Raw genomic sequence first — 15,182 nt, forward strand, 5'->3', positions numbered from 1 at the left:
AGGCAACCAAGGCCAATTTTCTCTTCTTTCCGGTATCACAAGACATACATTTAACCCTACTGGGTGTCTATCCGTGAAGGTTTTCAGTAGAGTAATTTCTATGAGGACACAAACTGCATCTGTAGCCAAGCAGTCCATAAAAGTGAATAAATGGTCCATTAGTGGGAATAAAGCAGTCTAGCTATCAGGGTCCATTATGTCAGTGATGTAGGGAACGCTGCCAGCAAAACAAAGAATTTATAATAAGTCACGTAGCAGAAGGAGGATGAAACGCTACTAATGCAAGGGATCCAAGGCTGGCCGCTTACTGTGGAGAGAAGCTACTTACCATCGCCTGTAGAATAGGAGGGACAGCAGCATATAAAAGAATTGTGAAAGGTTAATTCAGGTAGAATATCAGTGGGAGAAGTAGGGTTAACATTTAATGTGGGGGTACCTAGTGCTCAACAAGTGCGGGATTAAAAAAGGAGATTGAGAATTTGGCAAGGATTGATACCTGTGGATTACAGCAGGGCACTGTTCTGGTTTCCTAATATTAAAGGGTTCCTCCTGAGATTCTTTAACAACCTCATTAACACTGGCTGCAACAAGCGCCGGTCGATAATATCCAAGTAAATCCGTGTTTGTTATAATGTAAACTGTATGCACTGTGCATCGGCCTGTGTACGGGGCCAATGCAAAGAAATGCATCAGCGTCAGGTTGTGTAATATCACCTTATACCCCATTATGGTGACTAGGGTAATAGTAAAGTCCTACTGTCACTTTTCTCACATTTCCAGGAAGGATAACAGAGGAACAGCATAACAGATAGATAACAAAATTCTCTAGAATTGTGTAAATGCAATGCTAACAGGTGCTCTTCCATTAAAAAAGAAGGCCCTTATGATGCCCTTACCTACCCCCTAGTCTTAAGGTGAGTGGCCATACTATTCTTAGTTTGGTACGTGGTGGAGGGGACGATTACCTTCCTCTTAAGAAGTTTGAGTAGAGTGTTTAGAAAGAAGATGGGAATTACTTCACCCCACGCGGACTACAACCAGTCAGTAAATTTACCCGCGTATACAATATAATACAATTAATCGGGCTCCGTCATCTCAGACTTACCAAATCGCTAACCAAAGGAATAGGCTTCTTCTTGCGAAGGTCAGGCATGCTGTCGATCCCATACAAGCCGCCGGCAGGCCTTGAGGAAGACATATAGTGAAAGCTAGATTATACACTGGCACAAAAGAACGATATAACTACGAAGTTCTAACATAATAGAAAGCGGAGCAACAAAACGCTAAGTGATCAGAACGTACCCAACACGGTTATCAGGTCAGACACACAATAGATGAAAGAGCAGAACACTTGTCAAATGAGACACCTAACAAAGGGGAACGTTCCCTTATCTGTACAGGTATTCAGGTCTGACAATACAATATTACACCATAAACTCAAAGACCTAATACTGGAGCCTGCAAGGATTTCATAGGGAAGGAAAAAAGTGTCAAGCTTAGCCTACAGAACTATTGCCCCCCGCCCACCCGACAAAGACACACCATTCCAATTCAGACAGTCTAGTCAGGATTTTCTAGGACAAACACACACAGTCAAAATTGGGTTTAGTAAGGATAGAAAAAAAGACAGAGCTAAAAACCATCCATTATGAATTAAACATAAAAACTCGATGTATAAAATGTACGTCCATACACCTGAATACTGCTGCATGTGGTTGAAGAAGAGCTAAATAAACATGATATAGGCACAGATAGTGCTGTCTGCTTGTCTCTACCTGAACATGATACAGACAGCACTCACTATTTTTTCCCTTTAAATGATATTGGCACAGATAGTACTGCCCTTCCTGTAAGTAATAAAAGGCACAGATAGTGCTGTTTCCCTGTAAATGATGTAGGCACAGATAGTGCTGTCTGCTTGTCTCTACCTGTACATGATACAGACAGCACTCTCTATTTTTTTCCCTTTAAATGATATTGGCACAGATAGTACTGCCGTTCCTGTAAGTAATAAAAGGCACAGGTAGTACTGCTTCCCTGTAAATGATGTAGGCACAGATAGTGCTGTCTGCTTGTCTCTACCTGTACATGATACAGACAGCACTCGCTATTTTTCCCTTTAAATGATATTGGCACAGATAGTACTGTCCTTACTGTAAGTAATAATAGGCACAGATAGTACTGTTTCCCTGTGAATGATGCAAAAGATATTTTCTGAAATCTTAGTAATTTCCATGTTACCCAAAAGGTCAGCTAAATATACAGAATTCTATGCAAAGCGCACCGAGTACAATCTCTCTAAATTATAAAAATGAATTCTTGTCTGTCTGTCTGTTCTCTAATGCAAACCAACGACTGGACCGATCTTCACCAAATTTGGTACAAAGATACTTCAGGTATCCAGGAAGGTTTGATACGAGACTCCAACTCGCTCGACGTACCGTTGCTGAGATACAGCATTCCAAGCACAATACCCCCCCCCCCTTAGCCAATACAAACCTGCAAGTCTTTCACTCATATTCCAACTGCAATACACACAGTCACTCCACATGCACAACCCAACACTGATATCCAAACTGAGATACACGCATCAGAGGATTAGATACACAGATCAACACACAGTCCCACACACCAGAGGATTAAATACGCGCTTCTGCACACAGTTCCACACACTGAAGGATTAGATACGTGCATCTGCACACGGTTCCACACGCCATAGGATTAGATACACGCGTCTGCACACAGTACCACATGCTGTAGGATTAGATACGCGCGTCTACACACAGTTCCACACGCGCCTTTTCACACAATACCACACAGGGGAGGATTAGATACGTGCGTCTGCACACAATACCACACTTTGGAGGATTAGATACATCCCTCTGCACACAGTACCACATGCCAGAGCATTAGATACGCGTCTCAGCACACAGTACCACACAGGGGAGGATTAGATACGTGCATCTGCACACAGTACCACACGCCATAGGATTACATACATGCGTCTTCACACAATACCACACACCAGAGGATTAGATACACGCCACTGCACACAATACCACACGGGGGAGGATTAGATATGTGCCTCTTCACCCAGTACCACATGCCAGAGGATTAGATATGCGCCTCTGCATACAATACCATATGCCGGATGATTAGATACACGCCACTGCACACAATACCACATAGGTGAGTATTAGATACACGCGTCTGCACACAGTACCACATGGGGCAGGATTAAATACATGCCTCTGCATACAACACCACATGCCAAAGAATTACATACACATCTCAGCACACAGTTCCACACACCAGAGGATTAGATACGCGTGTCTGCACACAGTATCACATGCCATAAGATTAGATACGCACGTCTGCACACAGTTTCACTTGCCGGAGGATTAGATACGCGCTTCTTCACACAATACCACATGGGGGAGGATTAGATACGTGCATCTGCACACAGTACCACACGCCGGAGGATTAGATATGTGCATCTGCACACAGTACCACACCAACAAGGATTAGATACTTGCATCTAAACACAGTACTACACAGGGAAGGATTAGCTACAGCTTTACTCCAGGTATCCATAACAACTGATCACAGGTTTTTCACTGATATCCAAAATGAGATATACATAATCATATGATGCTTATGGACATACACACAAACAACATACAAAATACATCAGTGCAAAACTGGACAATTCTTATGGGACCACTACACAAACATAAAATGTAATATACCCGTGTGAAGCCGGGTCCTCCTGCTAATATATATATATATATATATATATATATATATATATATATATATATATATATATATATATATTTGGCCCTGCGCCAATGTAAACAACCTTTTCAATTGCACCCAGGGTACATCTGTAATGGCTCAGATAATAGCAACTTCTGATCTTTGCTGTTTACCCCATAATACAACAGTGCCCACAGCATCTGAGAAGCCTGACAAAGGGAATCATTTCTCCATTAGAATGGCGATAAGCAGATTGGATTTCTCTTGACTCCATATTATGTCATATATCCTATTACTTTCTAATCCCATTCTTCCATTGATCTCTTCCCTGTGAATACTATTAGTGGACTGTTCTCCTCTTACACATTCTTTCATGTTTTTTTCCAACTTTGATCCATTTCCATTAATCTTTTATACTCGAGAATTCTTTTACTGGAGCAACCACTGGCAAGGATTCTCTTATCTGCGTTCCTTTATAGTGAGGATATTATTGGGTTATGATCACAACCCATTTTATTTTACCTATCCATGCAATTTCTAAAGGCCCCCTAGTCTGCAGTGAGTAGATTAGTCGAAAGAGTGTGGTGCCACTCAATTCAAGTCTATAGGACTGATGAGACAACTGTGTACAGCACTTGGCTGTCTCAGACAATGAATGGAGCAGTAGGGTGCGCACTTGACCACTGTGTCATTCACTCAACTCTACCTCATTGCTGCTGTGCAACTGGAAGGAACAGGGGTCTCAGGATGATTAATAGGGAGTCCAGTTATATGGACACCATGGATCAGACCAATGGAGACTATTTTCTAATGGAAGAATGTGAATCACCAATGGAAGACCGCCAGCTAACATCTACAGATTTGATGGGGTACTTGGCTGAAGGGAAGGTACAATTCAATATTTCTAAGGATGTGCCGCCATCTACACTGAGTGGCCAAAAGTCATGGGAAGGTACCGGATGCGCCATTAATAGCGGGTCACCCCTCTGCAAGGTGTTGGAAGAGTTCTGGAGGGATATTGATCCATGCAGTCTGCACTGCAGCCCACAACTGGTCCTGTGTAGTTGGCGCTGGGTCCAAGGAGCAGACACTGGTATCCACAGCATCCTATAAATGCTCTATGAGGTTGAGGTCGGGCAAGCGGGCAGGCCAATCGAGGATCATGAGGTCACTGGTGTGTTCATTAAGTCAGTCCTGTGCCACCAATGAGAGATGACATGTTGCATTGTCCTGTTGGTACACAGTATCCCCATCAGGGAACTCCAACACCAGAAAGGGGTGCAGATGGTCTGCCATATGTTGCACGTATTGAGAACTGGTTATTGATCCTTGCAGGCAGACAATATGGCCCAATTGCAACCATGTGAACATGGCCCCAGACACCTCCCACCTGGATACGTCCCTGTTGGCATGCCAGATCCATGGCTTCATGGGGCATACGCTACACTCTCACATGCCCATCGGCTCTGTACAACTGGAACTGTGATTCATAAGAGCATGCCACATACCACCACTGTTCCATGGTCCAATGACGATGGTCGCGGGCCCATGCCAGTCTTTGAACTCTGTGTTTTGGCGTCAGCAAAGGGACATGGGTCAGGTGTCGAAGGTTGAAGCCTATGCAGTGCAGTTCTCAGCGTACAGTCCTGGTGGAAATTGGGTCCTGGCACAACACATTCAAATCAGCGGCAATTTGACCCACAGTAGACCATCGAGAGCCCCGTACAATGTGACGTCTGTTCATCAAACACTCGTGGCCGACCAGTGCGCCGGTTTACGCAGCTGCAAACGTTGTCTCTGCGATATTGAAGGTCCACCCAAGACACTGTTGACCTCAGAAACACAGATTCCTGGGTCATTTCCAAAATGCTATGCCCCATGCATCTTGCACCGATTATCATCCCACGTTCAAAGTCACTTAACTCACGACGTGCTGCCATGTTCACGAAACACCTGTCTGCATCAGACTGCTCAGATATCCTGGCAACATTAGCGCCATAGGCCGCATCGCGTCACACTGTTTGAGCGTCATATCCGACACAAACGGCACTGGGACACGTCTTCCCGTGACTTTTGACCACTGAGTGAATTTCTTACTGACAACACTGGATATGAAATTGTATTAATATTCAAGCACCATCAGATGGCAGCAAATCAATTTCTCCCAAATTTATAGAGTATTCATCTGAGAAGGATTCAGATGCCGAGGATAAGCTACCATCCTAATATCAGGCGGCTGAGGATGAGGACATCCTCTATCATACTTCATTGGTAAATTTAGATGGCTGGATTGAAGAATGCATTGGTGAAGATCATGAAACAGCGGTGTACACCAGCTCCAATCCTTGGACCAAAGGACACCAAAGCAGGTGATTCTTGGAATGACAAAGATTTGATTAGAAAATTTGCCAACTTAATTTTTAGCTGCCTAAAGGCCACGTGGAATTGTTGGCGTCCCATGAGGTTGGAGGCGATCATAAGGCTGGAGGTGGACCCAGAAGGCCAAAAGACCTTGGTGGCCCAGAAGCAGATAACATGATACTCCACAAGATGACCCATCAACATCTCGACTCCCATTTAGAAGCGCCTTAGACGTAAGAGAGCCCATGAATATTCACATAAGATACTGGATGCCATCACAGAACACTCAAGATATCGGAGTCCTTCACTAGCTCAGTGGTTTAAAGACAACAAAAGTCAATAAAGAGGTCCCAAACTTTCTAATTGGTGGCCTTTATGATGTCGTAGGCCACAAAGAAGGACATTAAAGACATTAGGCTTAATAAGCCATCAGAAAGATCTTTTTAAGAGGTGTGTTAACATCAGAAGTCCTCAAATGTGACCCAAAGACATCAGACAACCATTTAGAGATGGCAGGCATCCCCATCAGGAGGCCAACCATGACTTCAGAGGACCCTAAAAACAACAAAGAGATTGCAGGGCTCCCAGTCTCCAGTCATGAAGAATAAAACTCTTCGAAATCAGACTTGGTGAATAAAAATAACTCCGTCTGACGCCTCCAGCTCTCGTGAGTCACTTATCTAATGTCCTTGTATGGAAGCACTGTCATTGATACACATTACAATAGAGTATAAAACCTGAACTCGAATGGCAACCTACATTCACCAACCATCTCATCGTCGCTCCTAGTATTCAATGGACTCTGGGCCACACTGTGATGTGCAGAGCGTCTCCTCTGTACTCCATTGTGTAATAAATCAATTATTCTGACTGATCAGAGGAGATATAAAGCGGCTGCAAACAGTACAAACAGAATAATAAAAAAAAGAAGAAAGCTCACCCGCCGCCTTTAAACCACGGTGGCTTTGATGGGTCCCCGTCATCTTGTGTCTGATGGAGAAACAGAAATACAGGTCATGATCAATATACCAATGGATGTTATAGCAGAAGCATATACAACTAGGCACAAAGATCCGGTCTCTGGTGCACACAGTAGGTGTACATGCTATCGGTGTACAAAACATACATCCAACTCACAAGTACTGTCTCAAGAGTACATCAACGCCCAGGCAAGATTATAGCTGAGCTATATGTTTATTTATATATCACTATGTATACTCCTATACGTACCTCTCTCTCCTGTATCCAGTGTATATAGAGACACCCCTCCTATCTAAACAGGTCATGGACCGTCTGTATACACACATCCCTGCTGTCTTCAGAGTACACAGATGGTCTATATACTGTATACAACCCCCTCGTGTCTCCAGAGTACATGGGACTGTATACACCGACTAGGCCTACAGTCTCCAGGAATTATCAAAACTGGTGCAAACAATAACTGGAGTAGTTGCCCATAGCAACCGACCAGGCCGCGGGGGGACGAAAGGTGAAATCTGGTTGCTATGGGCAACAGCTCCACTTTCCTTAGCACCAGTTTTGAACAATTTCTTATACTGTATTTATACGCACACTCCTACAGTATCTACATTACAGGGTTTGCGCATATACATTGTGTGCATGTACACCGCACTCACACCAATCATACACACTGCACTCACACCAGTCATACACACCACACTCACACCAGTCATACACACTGCACTCACACCAGTCATACACACTGCACTCACACCAGTCATACACACTGCACTCACACCAGTCATACACACTGCACTCACACCAGTCATACACCCCTCATACACACCGCACTCACACCAGTCATACACACCGCACTCACACCAGTCATACACACCGCACTCACACCAGTCATACACACCGCACTCACACCAGTCATACACACCGCACTCACACCAGTCATACACACCGCACTCACACCAGTCATACACACTGCACTCACACCAGTCATACACACCACACTCACACCAGTCATACACACCACACTCACACCAGTCATACACACCGCACTCACACCAGTCATACACACCGCACTCACACCAGTCATACACACCGCACTCACACCAGTCATACACACCGCACTCACACCAGTCATACACACCGCACTCACACCAGTCATACACACTGCACTCACACCAGTCATACACACCACACTCACACCAGTCATACACACCACACTCACACCAGTCATACACACCGCACTCACACCAGTCATACACACCGCACTCACACCAGTCATACACACCGCACTCACACCAGTCATACACACTGCACTCACACCAGTCATACACACCACACTCACACCAGTCATACACACCGCACTCACACCAGTCATACACACCTCATACACACCGCACTGACACCAGTCATACACACCGCACTCACACCAGTCATACACACTGCACTCACACCAGTCATACACACTGCACTCACACCAGTCATACACACCACACTCACACCAGTCATACACACCTCATACACACCGCACTGACACCAGTCATACACACCGCACTCACACCAGTCACACACCCCTCATACACACCGCACTCACACCAGTCATACACACTGCACTCACACCAGTCATACACACTGCACTCACACCAGTCATACACACTGCACTCACACCAGTCATACACACTGCACTCACACCAGTCATACACCCCTCATACACACCGCACTCACACCAGTCATACACCCCTCATACACACCGCACTCACACCAGTCATACACACCGCACTCACACCAGTCATACACACCGCACTCACACCAGTCATACACCCCTCATACACACCGCACTCACACCAGTCATACACACCGCACTCACACCAGTCATACACACCGCACTCACACCAGTCATACACACCGCACTCACACCAGTCACACACCCCTCATACACACCGCACTCACACCAGTCATACACACCGCACTCACACCAGTCACACACCCCTCATACACACCACACTCACACCAGTCACACACCCCTCATACACACCGCACTCACACCAGTCATACACACCGCACTCACACCAGTCACACACCCCTCATACACACCACACTCACACCAGTCATACACACTGCACTCACACCAGTCATACACACTGCACTCACACCAGTCACACACCCCTCATACACACCGCACTCACACCAGTCATACACACCGCACTCACACCAGTCACACACCCCTCATACACACCACACTCACACCAGTCATACACACTGCACTCACACCAGTCATACACACCGCACTCACACCAGTCACACACCCCTCATACACACCACACTCACACCAGTCATACACACCGCACTCACACCAGTCATACACACCGCACTCACACCAGTCATACACACCGCACTCACACCAGTCATACACACTGCACTCACACCAGTCATACACACCACACTCACACCAGTCATACACACCGCACTCACACCAGTCATACACACTGCACTCACACCAGTCATACACCCCTCATACACACCGCACTCACACCAGTCATACACACCGCACTCACACCAGTCATACACACCCCTCATACACACCGCACTCACACCAGTCATACACACCGCACTCACACCAGTCACACACCCCTCATACACACCACACTCACACCAGTCATACACACCGCACTCACACCAGTCATACACACCGCACTCACACCAGTCACACACCCCTCATACACACCACACTCACACCAGTCATACACACCGCACTCACACACCCCTCATACACACCGCACTCACACCAGTCATACATACCGCACTCACACCAGTCATACACCCCTCATACACACCGCACTCACACCAGTCATACACACCGCACTCACACCAGTCACACACCCCTCATACACACCACACTCACACCAGTCATACACACCGCACTCACACCAGTCATACACACCGCACTCACACCAGTCACACACCCCTCATACACACCACACTCACACCAGTCATACACACCGCACTCACACCCCTCATACACACCGCACTCACACCAGTCATACATACCGCACTCACACCAGTCATACACCCCTCATACACACCGCACTCACACCAGTCATACACACCGCACTCACACCAGTCATACACACCCCTCATACACACCGCACTCACACCAGTCATACACACCGCACTCACACCAGTCACACACCCCTCATACACACCGCACTCACACCAGTCATACACACTGCACTCACACCAGTCATACACCCCTCATACACACCGCACTCACACCAGTCATACACACCGCACTCACACCAGTCACACACCCCTCATACACACCGCACTCACACCAGTCATACACACCGCACTCACACCAGTCATACACACCGCACTCACACCAGTCATACACACCAGTCATACACACCCCTCATACACACCGCACTCACACCAGTCATACACACCGCACTCACACCAGTCACACACCCCTCATACACACCGCACTCACACCAGTCATACACACCACACTCACACCAGTCACACACCCCTCATACACACCGCACTCACACCAGTCATACACACCGCACTCACACCAGTCATACACACCCCTCATACACACCGCACTCACACCAGTCATACACACCGCACTCACACCAGTCACACATCCCTCATACACACCGCACTCACACCAGTCATACACACCGCACTCACACCAGTCACACACCCCTCATACACACCGCACTCACACCAGTCACACACACCGCACTCACACCAGTCATACACACCGCACTCACACCAGTCATACACACCGCACTCACGCCAGTCATACACACCGCACTCACACCAGTCACACACCCCTCATACACACCGCACTCACACCAGTCACACACACCGCACTCACACCAGTCACACACACCGCACTCACACCAGTCATACACACCGCACTCACACCAGTCATACACACCGCACTCACGCCAGTCATACACACCGCACTCACACCAGTCACACACCCCTCATACACACCGCACTCACACCAGTCACACACACCGCACTCACACCAGTCACACACACCGCACTCACACCAGTCATACACACCGCACTCACACCAGTCACACACACCGCACTCACACCAGTCACACACCAGTCATACACACTGCACTCACACCAGTCACACACCCCTCATACACACCGCACTCACTGACTCTTTATACACATTGCATTCACATACTCCTCTTTCACTTTGGACCACATAAGGAGCCTGTTCAGAGTGTGAGTCCCTTGTTTGAGATCTCGGGCCAGAGGCATAATAATCCAAAACCAATTTTTACAATTGGACGTCCGCCTAGAGACGGATCTAATCCGGGTGGTCACTAGCACATCCTATATCAGGTGAACGTAACTACTTTTAGTAAAGGTTAACTGACCTGGGTCTGCCATCAGGTGAAAATATAACCCCTCCTAGTACCACCCATGCCTTTTTTCCCCCCACCCAATCCCTTTGTGCCCCCATATAGTAATAGTGCCTTCCTCTTTATAATTAAGACTCCTTACTGCCCCTATAATGCCACCTCAGTGGCCTCCACATGGTATAATGTCCCACTGGTGCCCCCATACAATAGAAAGACTCCTTAGTACCTACATACATGGTTAAATATCCCATTAGTGCCCCCACACAGTACAATGCCCCCTTAGTGGCCACATACAGTACCATGAAAGCTGCAAATAGTAATCCTTGTTCACATAGAGCATTTTGAGATGGATTTTGCCGCATTTTACGTCTCATTGTTGTCAATAGACGTCAGTATCTTGCATTATCATAGAGAGTTGGCTCATCGAAAACCACAAACCCCAAGGGGAGGCCACGCACTGATAATCCCTATATGACTAAAAAGCCACGCCAAAAAACATATAAAAGTCCGCTTGATTTGAAGAAAAAAACTTGTCAAAAGACTCAGAGTTTCTGCATCAGGTCTTTTTCAGTTTCCAAAAACTTCAAGCTCTCTGAAGCATGCCATTCACAAGTGAAATGGTACCGCCGGGATCTCACCGCCATCATCTCTTAAAGCGATGAAAAGTCTTACATGGTCCAACAACAATAAGGCCAAGTAGACTGGGAGATGGTTTTCCGCTACACAAAACTTAATAGTATAATGATAAGTTCTAATATACTTTGTGTTGCCGGAGACTCTGCTCGCCTTTAGAGGCTACAAACAATCTAGACAATCCTCAGCAGCACAAATCTTACTTCTGCCCTGATAGCTTGCTACAATGTAAAAGCGGCAGGTAAGGCACTGCGCCATCCAGTTACATTGTAAAGGATCAGCGCCATGACAGACACCAATGCTGCCTGATGGACCCCACTAACATCTAGGGTCTTATGGAAACCAGTCACCTGGGTATCCGTCAGGGTACGTTCACATTACTGTAACCACAGTCCATTGCACTCAATCATAGGATGAGAGCAACGGACATTAACCGTATCAGAGAAATTGACGCAGATGTCCTTTGTCCATTCCCATTGACTAATTTATATTACTAATGTAAAAAAAAAAAAAAAAAACATGGCAGACGCATTCTTCTATTTATCTGCTTTCTTCTGTCATCAAGTCTGTTTACTTATTTAATGAAAGGACAAAGTAGTGCAGAAAAGTAAAAAAAAAAAAAAAAAAAAACACATGACGGAAGAAAGAAAAGATTGGAAAAAACAGTCATGTTTTTTACATGGGGGCGATTGCAGACGGACTCCTGATGGGGGGGCTCTGTCTGCATTGTTGTTTAATGTCCATTGCCTCATCCTGTGACAGATGAGAGCAACGGACATCAAATAATGTATACGTGTACCCATCCTTACCGGAAACCATTTTTTTAAGCCGGACACAAAGTGAGACATGCAGAACTTTGTGTCCGGTTAAAAAAAAGAAGATGCACACGGGCGGTCACTTTGCAAACTCATTCAAGTGAATGGCTTTGAAAACAGATCTCAGGGTTTCTGTCCCCTCTCCAGTTTCTCGGGCAGAACATGGAAACCCACCAGAGACTGGCTAAAGCGGAAAGCGGGCGCAGATGTGAACCCATCCTTAGTAGTGACAGTAATTTGTCTTGATCAGATTTGGCCATGAATGCAGGAACATCCTATGGTCCGGGACTTGCCAGAAACCCAGCCATGATGTCCTTATTGTGGCCGGGTTATCTTCTCATACACGCCATGTCCCTGCCCAATAACATGTCCGTAATAAGGAAATCATGGACGTATCCATTGGTAACCGATCAAGAAAACACTGTCACCACTAAGATGGTTACAGTTAGATAGATAGATAGATAGATAGATAGATAGATAGATAGATAGATAGATAGATAGATAGATAGATAGATAGATAGATGAACGATTGTCATAGCCGAAACAGTTTACATTGTGCCGATCAACTTGTTTAATAGACAACTGAAACATTCTGGGCCTGTATAAAAAAAATAAATAAATAAAAAAAATCCCATAAAGACAATAAGGGGTCAGCCATCAGGAGAAGCAGGGTTCTCCATAATACGACCACATTAATATGAGTACACGCTCTGAACAGGCTCTTATGTGGCACAGCTCCAGTCTGTCTGGCAACAAATGGGTTACAGTCCACACCAAGACTTGGGGTACCACCATAAGGGGCACCATGCAGAATTAGATTTAAAAAAAAAAAAAAAAAAAAAAAAAAAAATTAACCTGATATTCAGCTTTATGCCCCTCTGTGCAGGAAAGAAAGAGCAGGAGAGAAAGTGAAGATTAGTAGGGACCATGACCGGTCCGACTGCACACTGAGTGGGACACAATTACATGGTAACGACACCAAAGCATTCACCAGCAATAAAGCCAGATACACATGCACAGACTTACACCTGAAACTGTATTTTTCATGAACAGACTGCTCACACTGTAAATGGAGATGTGATCTGTGGAAGGGCGCTCCGGTCACAGCCCTCACGAATATGAAACAAATTTCATATTCTCCATTGATACAAGGACAGTGACAGGAAGAAAGCGTGTTCAAAAAATGTCGAGTAAAAGGTTGAGTCAGAATTTTGTATCTTGGTACTGTGACTTAAGGGATTACCTACAGGAAGAGTTATCTATCCATGCATCTATGGCCGCTTACATGGCATCTATACCTCATTAATATAGACATCTTGCGTTATCGTCTGACTTTCGCCATGATACAGATATTGGGACATATAGATCAATACAAGTCTGACACTTTTCTGTCTACATTTGTGCATGGTCCACGGCATTGACAACATATTTCTGAACAGTGTATGTCAAGAAAGGAGAGAAAACATGGTCGGCTCGACGTTTTTGAAAAATGTGCCCCAAATGGGCGAGGTTTAGAAGTGTCTCACTTTATGGCCCATTTATGAAACAGAAAAGAACGACTATGGCGCAGATTTTCTTGTTGAAAGTAGAGCAAGTTTACAATGGTGTAAATTTATAGATTTACAAAAATTTTCTCATATTTGTTTCTGCTTATTTTTGCAAAAATTGTAGGGTGATTGATGTGTGCGCCAAATATTTGTTCCTTACAGCATTGCCAGTAAAGTATTTTGTCTACATGTTTTGCGTCAAATATTTGTCTCATGGTGAAGCTCGACACTTAGACGTTATTTTACCGGAGCACCTATCTGTTCTTCTGGTCGTCCAATGGACCAGAACAATGGACAGCCGGTGCTAATGTGAACTTAGTGTCAGGCTGTAACCGCAACTCTTCACATCACCATGGCAACCCCAGAGTAAGCACAACATCATGTTGCCACAGTAGTCAGAAAAAATAAAGTTCAGCGTGCATAAAAAAATGTGAGAATTTTCCACTTACAATCTATTTAGCGGCATTTTTAAGGATACAAAACCCTTTACAGAGTGAATCAGTCCGGTCATTATGGGAAAAGAAGCCGGAGAAAAGGGAATTTCTGGGGTTTTTTTTATTCCAGAGGTCTATTAAATATTGATTGTATATTGTCCATTGTGTGTTTGTGTTTTAGTATACTGCATTGTATACGGTTTATCTTTCATTGTATGCTAGCCATGAAATAAAGATTGTATGTCGTGTGTTAATTCATGTGACCGTGCA

The 15,182-nt window shown here is 45.4% G+C and overlaps 1 protein-coding gene across 4 annotated transcripts in view; it reads right to left on the reverse strand.

Moving 5' to 3' along the window:
- LOC142198676 (uncharacterized) overlaps positions 1-15,182 on the reverse strand; it is a 168,067-nt gene that overhangs the window by 83,165 nt on the left and 69,720 nt on the right. For all 4 annotated transcript variants that reach the window (XM_075269718.1, XM_075269717.1, XM_075269715.1 and 1 more), the window contains exons 4-5: positions 7,061-7,110; positions 1,106-1,184 (exon numbers count right to left, since the gene is read on the reverse strand). In XM_075269718.1, the coding sequence (XP_075125819.1) occupies positions 1,106-1,184; positions 7,061-7,110 (129 nt within the window). The remainder of the gene's footprint in view (positions 1-1,105; positions 1,185-7,060; positions 7,111-15,182) is intronic.

This window comes from Leptodactylus fuscus, chromosome 1 (genome assembly GCF_031893055.1).
Source record: "Leptodactylus fuscus isolate aLepFus1 chromosome 1, aLepFus1.hap2, whole genome shotgun sequence".
NCBI lineage: Eukaryota > Metazoa > Chordata > Amphibia > Anura > Leptodactylidae > Leptodactylus > Leptodactylus fuscus.